Source organism: Procambarus clarkii, chromosome 7 (assembly GCF_040958095.1).
Source record: "Procambarus clarkii isolate CNS0578487 chromosome 7, FALCON_Pclarkii_2.0, whole genome shotgun sequence".
NCBI lineage: Eukaryota > Metazoa > Arthropoda > Malacostraca > Decapoda > Cambaridae > Procambarus > Procambarus clarkii.
The window spans coordinates 19,649,279-19,665,201 of NC_091156.1; the positions used below are offsets into that span (position 1 = coordinate 19,649,279).

At 46.3% G+C, this 15,923-nt stretch overlaps 1 protein-coding gene across 2 annotated transcripts in view; it reads right to left on the reverse strand.

The window, feature by feature from the left end:
- Positions 1 to 279: 279 nt before the first annotated feature.
- Positions 280 to 15,923, reverse strand: part of LOC138349561 (uncharacterized) — a 64,149-nt gene continuing 48,505 nt past the window's right edge. For both annotated transcript variants that reach the window (XM_069313853.1, XM_069313858.1), the window contains exons 2-5: positions 4,962 to 5,080; positions 4,259 to 4,846; positions 3,962 to 4,117; positions 280 to 896 (exon numbers count right to left, since the gene is read on the reverse strand). In XM_069313853.1, coding sequence (XP_069169954.1) covers positions 396 to 896; positions 3,962 to 4,117; positions 4,259 to 4,846; positions 4,962 to 5,060 — 1,344 coding nt within the window. In that variant the 5' untranslated portion in view covers positions 5,061 to 5,080 and the 3' untranslated portion in view covers positions 280 to 395. The remainder of the gene's footprint in view (positions 897 to 3,961; positions 4,118 to 4,258; positions 4,847 to 4,961; positions 5,081 to 15,923) is intronic.

Consider the following 15,923-nt stretch of genomic DNA (forward strand, 5'->3'; position numbering starts at 1 on the left):
CCAGGAGCCAGACCGGCCCCCCAGGAGCCAGACCGGCCCCCCAGGAGCCAGACCGGCCCCCCAGAAGCCAGACCGGCCCCCCAGGAGCCAGACCGGCCCCCCAGGAGCCAGACCGGCCCCCCAGGAGCCAGACCGGCCCCCCAGGAGCCAGACCGGCCCCCCAGGAGCCAGACCGGCCCCCAAGGAGCCAGACCGGCCCCCCAGGAGCCAGACCGGCCCCCCAGGAGCCTTACCGGCCCCCCAGGAGCCTTACCGGCCCCCCAGGAGCCAGACCCCCCCCCAGGAGTCACACTTGGGTACGGTACAGGTACGAAGTTCAGTACCCTTTAACCCTTCAGTACCTCAGAGTTCACCAACTTCAGCATCGTCAGCACTAAGCAAGCACGAGAGATGACCTAGTAGTACCCAGCCATTGAGGTTGTCGGGGTATCGTAAGAGCCACTGTCACAGTTGGCAGGCACTGTCTGGTACTGTGTATCGGTCACTGTCTGCGTGACGTACTGGGGCACCTGCTGGGTCTGGGTGACATATTGGGGCACCTGCTGGGTTTGTGTCACCGTCTGGGTGACATATTGGGGCACCTGCTGGGTTTGGGTGACCGTCTGGGTGACGTATTGGGGCACCTGCTGGGTTTGGGTCACCGTTTGGGTGACGTACTGAGGCACCTGCTGGGTTTGAGTGACATATTGGGGCACCTGCTGGGTTTGTGTCACCGTCTGGGTGACGTACTGGGGCACCTGCTGGGTCTGGGTGACATACTGGGGCACCTGCTGGGTCTGAGTGACATATTGGGGCACCTGCTGGGTTTGGGTCACCGTCTGAGTGACGTACTGGGGCACCTGCTGGGTCTGAGTGACGTACTGCATCTGGGTACTGAAGCTCGTCACTGTCTGGAACTGTGGGAGAAGTCTCACTTTTAGAGTATTAGAAACAAACATATATTACTTTGACACATCACAGTAATGACAACATCGCATGTTAACATTAACACGTCAAATGAGACCAAAATTGAACTGCATAATTGTTAGTCTTGGGCACTAGGAACATCCCTGGTGGAGAGAGATTATGACATACCTTAAACTATATTCCCTAGAAACAGAGTAAAAGAAGGACAGGTGAAGTATAGAAGTAAATGAAACTAGGCTCCTTAATCGCAGGGAGCGCCGAAGGATAGGGTGAGGTTATTGTTGCCTGACTCAGACTTTTAGCTGTCCGCCAGGTCTTGCATCTTCCCTCTGGATCAGTGGAGGACCATCAATCAGCTGTATGCTCGAAGTCGAATTCATCTGGATGTTGATTACTGGTGTCAACTTCCGAATAAACACAGCCTCAAGCGTACAAAACTTCTTCCGGTCGTCGGTGTGACAATCATAGGGCATAACGTGCGACGATCGTGTGACAATCATAGGGCATAACGTGCGACGATCGTGTGACAATCATAGGGCATAACGTGCGACGATCGTGTGACAATCATAGGGCATAACGTGCGACGATCGTGTGACAATCATAGGGCATAACGTGCGACGATCGTGTGACAATCATAGGGCATAACGTGCGACGATCGTGTGACAATCACACTCACCGACGACCGTAGGCGGCGTCGTACGTTGAGGCTGTGTTCATTCGGGAGTTGACACCAGTAATCAACATCCATTTCTAGTCCTAGTAATCATTTCTAGGACTAGAAAAACTTACCCCGTCCCTTAAAAAAACTTAATATTCTTTAACCCGGAGTTCAAAAATAATAATACAGTCAAGTCCGTTTTAATTAAGAACTCTACCCTGTCTGTAGCCGGTTGTGTACCACAGATATGACACTCTTTAACTATTGGGTTCATTACCTCCCAGCAGCACTTGTAACTAAGTCAAAGTCTGTGTATGACCTCTGCAATGTCTCTGGATATCTTTTTGCCAGGCTTGAAAGAGGAGTACCCAGTGACTTGCTCGTACCACATCGCAGTGGATCTTCCTTCCGCTACTTTGGCTCTGTGGCGACTTTTGATAGTTGGGAGTATTTTCTTCTTGAATTGTTCCATAATCTGTGAAAAACTTGGTGGCATTTTAACCCGATAGAACAGTGGCAGTTTTTGCTAGTGAGTCTGCCTTTTCATTACCATCTATGCCAATGTGACTTGGTATCCAATTTAGGGCGATTTACAGCCTTAGATTGTGGGCTTCTTTTCCTCTACAGGATTTCTGTGATGAGTTGTATATTATCTCTGTGTTGGCTGGATAACAATGCCTGGAGCGAAGATTTAGAGTCGGTATGAATGATGACATGTAAACTATTCTCACTTGTATACATACGGTGCAATTTTGGGTCAAATATACAAGTAGAAGGGGTGAGGTTGTCTGGGTTTAGGTGAAAGGTCGGAGGAATATGGGGACGGTCAAACATAGGGTATAGCGTTGGGTGAGAGACTGGCGCACTCGGTGGACGGGAGACCTGTGTAGAGATGTGTTCGTTCTTATCCGGTGATTTTGGTGAGCTCGCGATCTAAGTTCATTTATTAAACATATGACCAGATAACACAATAGACGTAGGGCAGTCGGATTGTTTCAGGCGTAGGTTAGACAAATATATGAGTGGTTTTGGGTGGATATAAACAAGAACTGCCAAGTGGGTCATCGAAATAAAGCTTTCTTCAATTACCAGTGCACCTTTTTGCATTATCGATGCTCAGTAATTGGAAATATGACCTCTCCGTGTCTTTATTTTACATATTGCTAATATAATGTGTACGTGATGAGTTTATAGGATCGAATTGACTTTATTTAGCTACAGGAGAGTCATGTTTGCTAGCTAATTTGTATTGCTTCTAAGGGGGTCTAGATATTTGCCACGTCAGTGCTCATGGGGGAGGATTCCTGGGAAAATGAGCCCCCCCTTGCCTGGAGAGCGGGAGAAAGCACACGTGCCGCTTTCTATGGACGGGTAATTAGGTCAAGTTGATCGGTAACGAGTACAAATACTGGTAGAGAAACTCAGGCACCTGCAGGAGTAATAATATGATGGGTTGAAGCGATTCGCAGGATGGCTGGCTCGTAGTGCAGTTGGCTTCGTTTTCGACTCACAATCCTGGATACCGGGTTCGATCCCCGAGTGGAACAGAATGGTTAGGCACATTTTCTTGCACCTATTACCTCTGTTCTAGACTCAAGACCAGCATGTAATGTTGATCTAGAGCCTAGACTCTGGAGTATAATACTGTGATTCAGTTCCAAAAAATTGTTAAAACAAATACTTGTATAACTTTCTTCTTTTCAAATGAGTTAAATGTATGGAAAAATTACTGCAAAGCTTGCCTTATAACAGTGCTAAACGCCAGTTAAAATTAGTGTCAGTGTAACTTTGCGTGACAGTATGTGAAGTGACATACATGACAGCCTATCTTGAAGTTATCTTGAGATGATTTCGGGGCTTTAGTGTCCCCGCGGCCCGGTCCTCGATCAGGCCTCCACCCCCAGGAAGCAACCCGTGACAGCTGACTAACACCCAGGTACATATTTTACTGCTAGGTAACAGGGGCATAGAGTGAAAGAAACTCTGCCCATTGTTTCTCGCCGGCGCCCGGGATCGAACCCGGGACCACAGGATCACAAGTCCAGTCTGCTGTCCGCTCGGCCGACCGACTCCAAATGTTGGTTAAGGGTTAATGTTGACCAAGCTTAGTGTATCGGAACTTACCTCAAATCTTCACAATCAGATCTACTTCAGTCTGGGACCTCTGGTAGATTTATGTACATTGAAGGGATGTATGTACAGACGTACATTCAACTCCACGGATGCAAGTACAGATGCACCTGGGAATGGATGTTTGGAAGATGCACGAACTCTTGGGTAAATATAAATATTTATGGACGTTGACAGAGAGAGCTATGACTACCTGCTTCCCGCCCTGCAACTGTGTTCTACCGAATATAAAATATGATTAGTCAAAAGAATAAATCCGAACCTTACCTGCGTCTGATACTGCGTCTGATACTGCGTCTGGTACTTCGTCTGGTACTGCGTCTGTGTACTTGTCTGAGTGACGTACTGGAGCTTGGTGTCGGTGATGTACGACGTCTCTGTGAAGTACTGAGCCCTCGTCACATACTTGACGTTAGTCACCACCTGCCGGAACAATGCACTGGTAAATTATCTGAAACTACATTGGCAAAATATGTAGGTCTCTCCTTCACACCATGCTGCGTTACTAATCATAATATTGGCGGTAAAGTGTGTGAAGTAATAACTTGAAGGGTTGTGACTCACATCAGTCGTGGTGTGGAGGATGGGCGGGGCGGCGGAGGTGACGGTCTGCTGCTGGATGACGGTGGACGGGTAGTACTGCGTCTGTGTGATCTGCGAGTAGACGGTGGTGGGCAGGGCTCGCGTCCGGGTCTGTATCACTGTGGTCGGGATCAGCTTCGTTGTCGTCACCACTGAAACTTTCGTCTCGGGCTGGCATGACACCGTTGGGGTGTCGTATGACGGTGTACCGTAGCTCCCTGACGGTGTTTGTGGGGGAGGGGCAGCGTAGTTGTCGTTAGGGATTATGTTGTTGTCGTTGTATGTAGGGGAAGGCTGGGGGGCAGGAGGAGCATAGTTTACTTTAGGGGGTGGCTGGGGGGTAGGAGGAGCGTAGTTTACTTTAGGGGGTGGCTGGGGGGTAGGAGGAGCGTAGTTTACTTTAGGGGATGGCGGGGGGGTAGGAGGAGCGTAGTTTACGTTTGGGACGGGCTCGGGGATGGAGGGAACGAAATTATCGTTAGGGAATATGTTATTGTCGTAGGTTGGGGAGGGCTGGGGAGCTGGAGCTGGAGGGGCGCCGTAGCTGGGTGATGGTGCTGGTACACTTGCCTGTTACGAAAAGATATGAATCATTATGCTGTACCGGATCATGTGTGTACCAACACTTCCGTACCTCATTAAACTCAAGTACAGGAGGCTGACCATACTGCAGGAAGAGACCCACCTGAGGAGGACCATACCGATGGGAGAGGGCAAAGAAGCTAGACTTGACCTGGGTGATGGAGGTCGCCGTCAACACCAGCAGGAGCACGGAGCACGCCATGGCCAGGGACACACAACGATCTGCAACCGGTTTACACTTTAGTTCCTTTCACAAACATTATAGTCGCTTTACGTTTATTAGTAAGCACATACAGGCCTCAGGAGCAAAGGATAGGCACTGACGATGCTGCTATTTTCTCTGGAGATGAGACCCTGACAGCCCATTTTACGTGAGTCTTCGGGGCGTCACCCTTGAGACTTCTAATATTCAGAGATGTGTAGTCTAACCAAATTTTATTTATTTAGTTTAGTTTTTTACAATTAGTTTGGTGTTGGGCTTCTGACCGCTGGAGGGCTGTTAAGACCACCACGATAGCTAGGTCACCACGACAGCTTGGCCCCCACGACAGCTTGGCCCCCACGACAGCTTGGCCCCCACGACAGCTTGGCCACCACGACAGCTTGGCCCCCCACGACAGCTTGGCCCCCACGACAGCTTGGCCCCCCACGACAGCTTGGCCCCCACGACAGCTTGGCCACCACGACAGCTTGGCCCCCACGACAGCTTGGCCCCCACGACAGCTTGGCCCCCACGACAGCTTGGCCCCCACGACAGCTTGGCCCCCACGACAGCTTGGCCACCACGACAGCTTGGCCACCACGACAGCTTGGCCACCACGACAGCTTGGCCACCACGACAGCTTGGCCACCACGACAGCTTGGCCCCCCACGACAGCTTGGCCCCCCACGACAGCTTGGCCCACCACGACAGCTTGGCCCACCACGACAGCTTGGCCCACCACGACAGCTTGGCCACCACGACAGCTTGGCCACCACGACAGCTTGGCCCCCCACGACAGCTTGGCCACCACGACAGCTTGGCCACCACGACAGCTTGGCCACCACGACAGCTTGGCCACCACGACAGCTTGGCCCCCCACGACAGCTTACCCTCCAGCTAAGCAAGTATATTTTAGTCTTAAAGATGGTCCAGGACTAAAGGATACTCTCAATGTATATTCACCGAGAAACAGGGTACACCTGCAGGTAAATATATGTCTGGTACAATGTATTATACTGATACAGTTAGTGTCCATGAACACGATTCTACATTAAAAAATGATAAAATAGTACCCCATCTTATACTCTTATCTGTAGTCTCGCTAGAAAACGTAGAATGGTTATAAGCATTTTTAGTTTATGGTCGACAATCCGAAGTTTTTTTTTTTTTTTTTATTAACATATTAGGTACATCTGCATTAGTGCAGCTACCCTAGACTATATGAAGTGGAGTACAGTGTGTCAAAAAAAAACTAACTAGGTGATGCTATAAAATCCCCATCACACAGGATGGTTAGTCATACAGAGGCATGTGATTAGCGGTCTGCACTGGCAGACTCCGGATGCATTTTGAGGATATCAACAACACAAGATTGAATAAGGTAGCAGTGGTAATACAAGTCCCCATCTCGCAGGATGGTTAGTCATACAGAGTCATGTGTTTAATAGCCTGCACTGGCAAATTTTGGGTATACTGTGAGGATATCTTCAAGAATACGAGAGTGAATAAAGTAATTGCAAAGCTCCAGGTACCTCATGCCAACTGGTCTGAAAGGTCTAATAATTGGGCATTCAGTGATGTAGTGCGGGAGATCATGCCGTAGTTCCTGCTCACAGAGTTTGCAACTGGAGTGCTCAGGATTGGGAGACCCGTCACCTGCAGCCACCTGCCACAGGTAACGGTAACCCAACCTGATCCTTGCAACCACTGTGTCGCACAGTCTAGTGGACGTTTTGTGCTGTCCATAGATGTAGGTTTCAGATCTGAACAAATCATAGCTTTTTATACTAGTACTTTCAGGTCGTTGGGAGTCAGTAAGTTCTTTCCTATCAGATCTGAATGTTTGGACCAATACAGTTTTGACAGCAGAGATAGGGATACCTAGATCTAATTCAACTTCAAACTTGTTACACGCTAATTTGGCTGCAATGTCTGTCTCATTATGATGGGTTATATTTATGTGTGAAGGTATCCATACAAAGGAAATTCGAGACCCTTTACTCTGTGCATCAATTAGGTCATTTATAATTGGGAGTATGAGGTTCTTGCTGTCGATCTTCCAAGAGAAGTTTTCGATTGCTTGAAGAGCAGACTTTGAATCGCAGAATATTATTCCTCCTCCAATATTTTTTAATGTGCTGGTTGCTAAATGTAATGCTGCTAGTTCTGCTTGTGTGGAGGTCAGCCAGTTGTTTAGCCTGACACTGACAGACTTTGTGCAAATATTATTTCTATAGAACCTACATGCCGCTGCAGTCCGTCCAGTAGAAGACTGGACTGAGCCGTCGGTGTAGACACAGTGCTCGTGAGATCTTAGACTCTCGATGGAGGAGGCAATTGTTTCAAGAGTGACAGCTTTGAGTAGAGCAAGATTCTCATTATCTTTCTTGGTGACAGGTGTGTATGATACTTGAATGGTGGGGTACAGATAAAGAGGAATATCAGAGACTGGTAGATTGCACTTAAAAGGAATGTTAAGTTTAATGAGATTGTAAGCATTGTTTCTCAGCCAATTATCATAAAAGGAGTGAGTTGGTATGTCGGCACCAGTCAAAAGGGTGTTAACAGCACTAAATAATTTGTCTCTGAGCAATGTAGGAGATGTAGGATCTCTCATGACTTTAAGACAGAAGGTAGTGTTAACTTGCATTATTCTCTCTAGTATGGTTGGAAACTTCAGTTCTTCCCTCATGTTGATGATTCTTGTGCATCTTGGGGCACCAAGAATTATCCTCATGGCCTCGTTCTGTATTACTTCAAGTTTGTCCAACACAGAGGAGGGGAAATTAATTAAGTGCAGAGCATTATAATCAACGAGAGATCTAACAAACATCATATAGAATAGTCTAGCATATTTAATATTGATACCAATATTCTTACCAGTAAGTGTTCTCAATGGTTTTAGTCTTTCTTTTAACCTACGGTATAGATCATTTACAATGTCACTGTTAATACCAACTCCAAGGTATTTGTGCTGCCCACACGTTTCAATGTTCTGGTTGTTGACCTTGAAAGCTATAGGGACATGAGTTTTCTCTTTGGGATGGAGAACTCTGGATTTAGTTATAGAGATAACAAGACCACATTCAATGCTTTTAGCAGCGAATGAATCAAGTAGAGCTTGCAGTCTAGTTTGGGAATTTGCAACAATGCATATATCATCGGCATAACAAATGACGGCTTCGTCAGGTAGTGTGGGAATATCAATTGTTAATTTGTGCATCAGAACATTGAACAGTGTGGGACTTAGCACTCCACCCTGGGGTGTACCCAACTCAAAGGGTGCACAGAGTTTACTTTTGACCCCCTTGAAAAGGACTGAGGCGGTTCTGTTACTCAGGTACCCCCTGAGCCATGTCAACAGTCTTCCCTTAACTCCAAAAGAGGCTAGCTGTTCTAGGATTATTTCTTTGTTTGCTGTATCAAAAGCAGTTTGGAGATCAATAAATGCCGCCTGAGAGTTTGGTCCCCCTCTGATAAAATACTCAGCAAAGCAAGTTTATGTGCTTCTTCCAGGAAGGAAACCATACAGGTTAGGGGCAAGGTGGGGCTTGATTTGAAACATTAGTCTGTCGAGAATAATTCTCTCAAGAACTTTGCACATGCACGACGTCAGAGAAATGGGTCTAAATTTTTGTGAATTAGGCTTGGGTATGGGTATTATGAGTCCCTGTGTCCAGCGGTCAGGTAAAACACCCTGCCTTAGACTTTGATTAAACAATTCTAGCAAAGGGCTATTTGGCAGCTCAGCAAGTACTCTCATGGTGTTGTATGTGATGCCATCCTCTCCAGGAGAGGTAGCCTTACCTTTCTTGAGTGCATTTTTAATTTCAAAGGGGGTTATGCCATAGTTATCATCAGGCCCTATTTCACTACAGGCAATTTCAATATTGAAGTTACGATTTATTTTAGTACTAGCCAGATAGTTTTGCACATCTAGGGGCAGGCTGCTTATACTAGCAGTGCTTGCATATTGCTGAAGCAGCATGTCGGCATAGTCTACAGGTGAATGGTGATCAAGCTGACGACTGCTAGGACGAGAAATCTTTTTAATTTTATTCCACATTTGGGATGAGGATGTTGCATGATTGATGCCTTGCAGAAACTGTTCCCAGTGCTGGTTATACACCTGTTCCTTTAGCTCTCTAAACTCTCGGCTGGCTTTAAGAAATATGTTGAGGGTGTCAGCTGTTTTATGTGTTTTATACTGCTCAGCTAGGAATAGAACTCTGTCATGCAGGGGCTTAAGGCGTGAGTCAGTGAACCACCTCTGTCCCTTCCTCATTGGTTTGGGTCTTGCGGATTTTACAACATTGTCATAAAAAGCGGTTACTTCAGTGACCAGGTCCTCATATAATGCATTGACGGTAGTAAAGCAGTAAGTGTTATACCATTCAGAAATGCGGAATTTGAAGAGCATGTGTAAATTTTCAGGGATATTAATTATTTTTTTTCCAAAGCTTAGGGGTTTGACATTATTGATAGTGTATGAACTGAATATGGCAAAATGATCACTAACTAACTCATGAACAATTGATCCTCCGACAGCATTATCAATGAGGCCGTGACCAATGACATAATCAAGCCTGCCACCCCTGAGGTGTGTGACGTTAGAGGAGTCAAAGTTGAATACGGACATGTTATTATCTCTTAAGTATTTTACAAAGACTCTGCCATTCCCGTTTGTTTTGGTGTCACCCAGGCTAGTGTGTCTAGCATTAAAATCACCCATTACAATGGTTTGAGAGCTGCTGGTAATTTTTGGGAGAGAAGCTTCCACCATTTGATCACACCTTACATATACATTAACTAAGTTAAGAAACCCGGTCGCTGTAGCAATCTGAAACTGCTGATAATATGAGTCGTCACTTTTGTGGTTTTTAACATGTTTACACACTAGGTTACTTTTAACATACGTCAAGATACCGACATCATGGGAACCAACATTTGAGAAAGCTACATAACCTGAGAGTTTGGGTGGCGTTTTATTTTTTGTGTTTGCAGTGTATGGTTCCTGCAGGCACAATACATCAATGTTGTTGGCACCAGCGTACATCATTAGATCAAACAGCCTCCTTCGCACGCTTCTCACATTCCACGTGAGAAATTTAAGAGTGAGTTGGTCGTGGGTAATGGTGTTCATAAACCTGACGAAGAGAAGTGTTTATAAGATTCACAAGTTGTAGACTATTGCTTACAAATGCCAATTGTTCATCGTCATTAATGGCAAAGAGTTCTTTCACCTGTTTCAAGCTCAGCTGGCTGCCTGTATTTTTCCTATCATTTACAATCATTTCATGTTCGTCAGGAATCGTAGACACACAAGCGGTATTGTTTTTAATGAGTTCTTGAGTGAATTTGTTAAATACATCTAAGATACACGGGTTTTCATATGTTTCACTCGACACAACGGTACTTACAGCACTGGAGGAGGCGTCAAGACTTGCTCGAGACGTGTCAAAACTTACAGCACTGGAGAGGGGGTCAATACTTGCTGGAGACGGGTCAACACTTATAGCACTGGAAGGCATTTCACTAGAGACTCGGACGTTCGCTTCACTCCTCGGGCTGGCGAGATGATCGCTTGAACACTGACTCGGGTTGTCCATGGTGATCTTAGCATAAATGCTGTTGAGACCATTTTCAATCTTCGTGAGTGTTTCTTGGAGCTTATTGACGGTAATTTCTATTTTGTTCATGCGAGCTGGAAGTTCTAACACCTCTCTCTGCAGGCTGGCGTCAGGCTTCCCAGGTAGGCCAGGGAAGGTTGTCAGGCTGTTGGTGTCAGGAACGGTGGTGGGGTCATTCCGGGTGTGGGGGCGGGTAGGTGTAGTGGTGGGGCCACCCCGGGTGGGGGGGCTGACTGGGGTGGTGGAGGGTTGCCCCACTGCGCTGTACGGGGGAGGCCGCCTGTCACAGTCCTTGTGCCAGGCGGTCACGCCCTCCCGCAAGCACCTGGAACACTTGAGCTTGGTGGCTGAGGATGAGGTCTCATCGGTCCCAGGGGCGTGGTCTTTATTGGGGCAGTCTTTAGTGAGATGATTGTCTGCACAGAAGGCACAGGTGCCTGAAGATTGACAGTGTTTGGCTACGTGACCAAAGTGTTGACATTTAAAACACATGACAGCTGAGGACTCCCAGGGTGTTATGGGGCAGGCTGGCCGGTAGGGGCCTAGGAACGTGTGATGACTGGGGGGCGGTGTCTCATGTTTCCAGACGATGACAATCCTGTTGAGTGGCTTGCTTCCAGACATGATGCGTCTTGCACTGTGCACACCTGGTAGTTCTTTCGCATGGGAGGTGTCAAGGTCATGAGGGTAGGATGTGACAAGGTACTCTCTGTACCTCCTGGACCTCTCAGGAGAGTCTGCTTTACTGAATGTGATGCCACCCACTTGACCTTGGAGTAGGGCCGAGATGGTGACTTCATCGGACCTGGCTACATAGATGTAGGGCGAGGCGTGTCTAGGGATTATGAGGTCAATGGGGTCAGGAAAATAGCTAGGAAGGTCCCGTCTCATCCAGACGTACCTCTGGTCACTGGTAACTTGAGATGGAAATGCCAGCCTGGCATATTTATTACGGGGTGCTAGGGTGGGTCGTGGTGCCCCTCCCGTTGTGGGGGTGACATTGGTCGTCTTGACAGAATTATTACCTCCCCTTAAATTCTTCTCTTTACGTAAGGTCTTCCGGCTTTTGTATGCAGTAAAACCACCATCCGATGCTGCTTCATCACTTGAGCTGGTGTCCTCATACCCGGCTATACTGGGATGGAGTGATTGGTCATGCTGTAAGTCATGCGGGGAGGTGGCTGAAGTGGACGCAACTGCGTCTGAAGCATTTTGGGAAGGGTCGCTGTGGGTGTCCCCAGAAGGCGGGAGGGAAGTGGCCATAGTTGCCAGAGTCACAACATGAAGTGACAATACACATCAGCTTCTACCACAGAGTAGCACTTCAGGCTATGGCCTGGACCCAGAACAACAGCGGCTACTAATCATAGTGCAGAGACAAGATGAATAGTTCAGACACTTACAAGCGAACGCAGGTGTATACGCGGTCAGCTGGCAACACTGCTGAGGGTAGTGTGGCTCCGACCAGAGTGACAGGTGTAGAGAGTGCCACTCTGAAACCTGCTTTATCCACACACACACACACACACACTTAATAGTCCTCTACACTGTATGTAACACTGCACTGGTACCACCAATCACTGAGGCATCTGTATAGTGGTGTGCAAGTGGTCCGTTCGTGCCACCGTGTCCAGGCTGTACAGGGGAATTACAGCTTTAGGGAACGGGGCAATAGGGGCTAAAGTTCCAGCGCCCGGGGTACCACCTCAGGCGTCTGCCCACCAGGCGTGAGGTAAGGGGAAGCGGCCATGTCCCCACTGCCCAAGGCGCCACTTCAAATACATAGGTATTGTTTGTCCATATCTGATCAGATTGCACTGCTCACCACTTTGAAATCTAGGTGAAAGCTTCCAGGAGCTAGATGGTATATATCACTGTAAGGTTGCGAAAGCCTTAAGGCCGTCTGTACCCCTTTAGCAGTAAATCCATGTGGAGGGGTAGGCCTACACGTCTGGCCCACACCAGGGTAGCGACGACACTGTCCCCATCGCAATCCTCAACTTAAGGCAACAACTCTGACACACCCGTCCTCCAGTCTCGCTCAACAGTAACTGCAATCCGAAGTTAGGGCGGAACTTCGGCGTTAAACTCCACGTTAATCACACGCCATATTTTACACTTGACTTCAAGAAAGACTCCACGATAATGGCCTGGGGGGGGGGGGTGATTCTAAATGCTAATATTTTATAAAGCACTTTCCTTGCGCTTACACCGACTAACCTACGCCCGTTACGTACCCCTAGACAATTCCCCCTACAAATTTAGGTGAGACTCGTCCAAAGCGTTTGGCATCTGACTTTGGACAGACAGACATTCAGTCTTAAAGGTATAGATAAATAAGTCCTCACCTGCAAAGCGAATCAATGAGATGTTGCTCTTGATCTGTTAATTTACGATTTCATAGAGACGTCACTCACCTGGTACATACATTACATAAAACAACACTTGATAACTGATTTTGGTTACATAAGGTTAGAATAGGATTCTTCACAGAGTAGCGATGACGTAGGGGGTACATACGTCTCAGGCTTTAGACGTACATACGTCTAAGACTCAGCTCTACGACCCTACTCATGGTAGGGTCAAACACTACTCGCAAACTTTTTGTGACTAATATTTGTGAGAGGTACTAAAGTGTGAACCGTCTTGGGCACAGGCCCCAAGTGGGCCTTCTCATGACCACTTGGGGACTGTCAGTTCCAAAGATCTCAGTATATAGGCAAGACAACAACGTCTCTTTCTAGGCGATTAACAATGCATAAACAACAGGGCTCCATCAAGGAGCATATAATCTCCTCACACAACCAGACCATCACCAGAGAAATCTTAACAAGCAACACAGAAATTATCGACTGGTACAACGATGAAGGCACTAAGATTTTTGTCTTTCTCGTTCTTTCTTAGCCTCCTAAAATCATAGACATTTTCCTAAGTATTGAAGCCTGCTCCTAAACCTACTATCTTCTCAATGATTTTCATCTCTTCTGCTGCTCTGTTAGCAGAAGAGATGATGATGATACTTGGATGATATTTCCAACATAGATAGATATAGATACCAACACCTAGATGATATTTCCTTTACTAAACACCCGAAAAATGTTATGGACTTCTATCAGTAGTGTTTTGATATAATTTACTGTTGGCTAACAGTTCTTTCCTAATTGCTTGTCTAATTTCTGCTTCTTGTTGGTCATTTCTAGTTTTGACTTCAAAACACACTTCCTTGATCGTCTCCTTCTCTTTTACAACTTGCTCATACGTTTCTTTAATTTCCTCTTTGTACTTTGCTAGTTCATTATTAACCTCATCTATGTGAGTTGTCAATGAAGTTTCTCTTTGCAAATCCTTGCCTAACTCTGTTAACCTTCAGTGTTCCATGGAGTTGTTCACCATATGAGTATTTTCTTGTTAATTTCGTCAAACTCACCACTCTTCACTTTCCATACCTCATTTTCTTTCACTGGTTCCTTGATTTGTTCTTTCTGTATCTTTACCTTGTCCGTCAATACGGTATTTATCTTTGCTGAAGAATACTTCCTTTTAAAGTGCAAAACTCATTCCTGAGCGCTCCATTTTCTTGTTCTAATTCACGTACTTTTTGTTCATAATTCTTTAACATGTCTTCAATAATTTCTAACCAGTCAAGAAAACTTTCTTTTATTATATCTTATGGTGAGAATTTTTTAAACAATCATCTGTTGGTATGTTTACCTTCCCCGTGGTGGCGGCCATCTTTGTTATTGACGATCGTTTATTATGGAATATAAGCATTTCCAACTCGGAATTTTCACTCACTTTCACTTATTTCTTGTATCTTATTTACTTTTAAACTTCCTAATACTGTTATGTAACCTGTGACACCCCTTACAGCCCTCAACCTGTTCCCAATACTTAGGGAATTTGATATTCCTGGAGCCTGCTGCAGCGTGACTCTTGCCTCCTGGCGCTCTTGAACCGAGATATTTGAGAACTGAAAATTAGTACTCACGTATTTGTATTCACCTATTTGTGTCTGCAGGATCGAGCATTGACTCTTGGATCCCGCCTTTCAAGCCATCGGTTGTTTAAATCAAACCTCAACATTTCAGCAATGACTCCAGTCCGATTACCCGAGCATACCTAGTTTAAAAATTATGAATAGAATGTGCCTACACAACCTGCTTCTTCAGTGCATTCCATTTTTCCGCTACTCTCACGCTAAAAGAAAACTTCTGGAGCACCTTACCTTTTACTCCTGCCTGATGCTCCAACTTTTTTAACAGCCTTTTATGGGGTATTGTGTCAAAGGCTTTTTGTCAGTTCAGGAAAATACAGTCGGCCCACCCTTCTCTTTCCTGCCTAATTTTTGTTGCCTGTTCATAGAATTCTATTAAACCTGTGAGGCACGATTTACCATCCCTGAACCCATGTTGGTGGTGTGTTACAAAGTTATTTCCCTCCAGATGCTCTACGAGCCTTTTCCTCACGATCTTCTCCATCACCTTGCATGGTATACAAGTTAGGGAAACTGGCCTGTAGTTCAGTGCCTCTTGCCTGTCACCCTTCTTGTATATTGGGACTACGTTAGCTGTCTTCCAACTTTCTGGTAAGTCTCCTGTTTCCAGTGACCTGCTATACACCATAGAGTGTGGCACACTTAGTGCTTCTGCACCTTCCTTTAGTATCCATGGTGAGATTCTGTCAGGCCTAAAAGCCTTTGTCACATCCAGCTCCAGCAGACACCTTTTGATCTCATCACTGGTGAGGTCAAATTCCTCCAAGGTTGCTTGGTTTGCCGCCTCCTCATTTAGAGCAGGGGCTTCTCCTTGTTCTGTTGTGAAGACCTCCTGGAATCTCTTGTTGAGTTCTTCACACACCACCTTGTCATTCTCTGTGTATCTGTTCTCCCCTTTTCTCAGTTTTATCAATTGTTCCTTCACTGCTGTTTTCCTCCTGATGAGGCTGTGGAGCAGTTTTGGTTGGGTCTTGGCTTTACTCGCTATGTCATTTTCAAACTGTCTCTGCTTCCCTCTTCACTCTGAGGTACTCATTTTTGGCCCTCTAGTATCTCTCCCTGCTCTCCGGTGTTCTGTTATTTCTGTAGTTTCTCCATGTTCTTTTATTCAGTTGCTTCGCTACCTTACATTCCTGGTTGAACCATGTGTTTTTCTGTTTTTCGTTTTTCTCCTTTTGGACGGGGATAAACCTGTCTGCAGCTTCCTGGCACTTCTGGGTGACAAAATCCATCATGTCC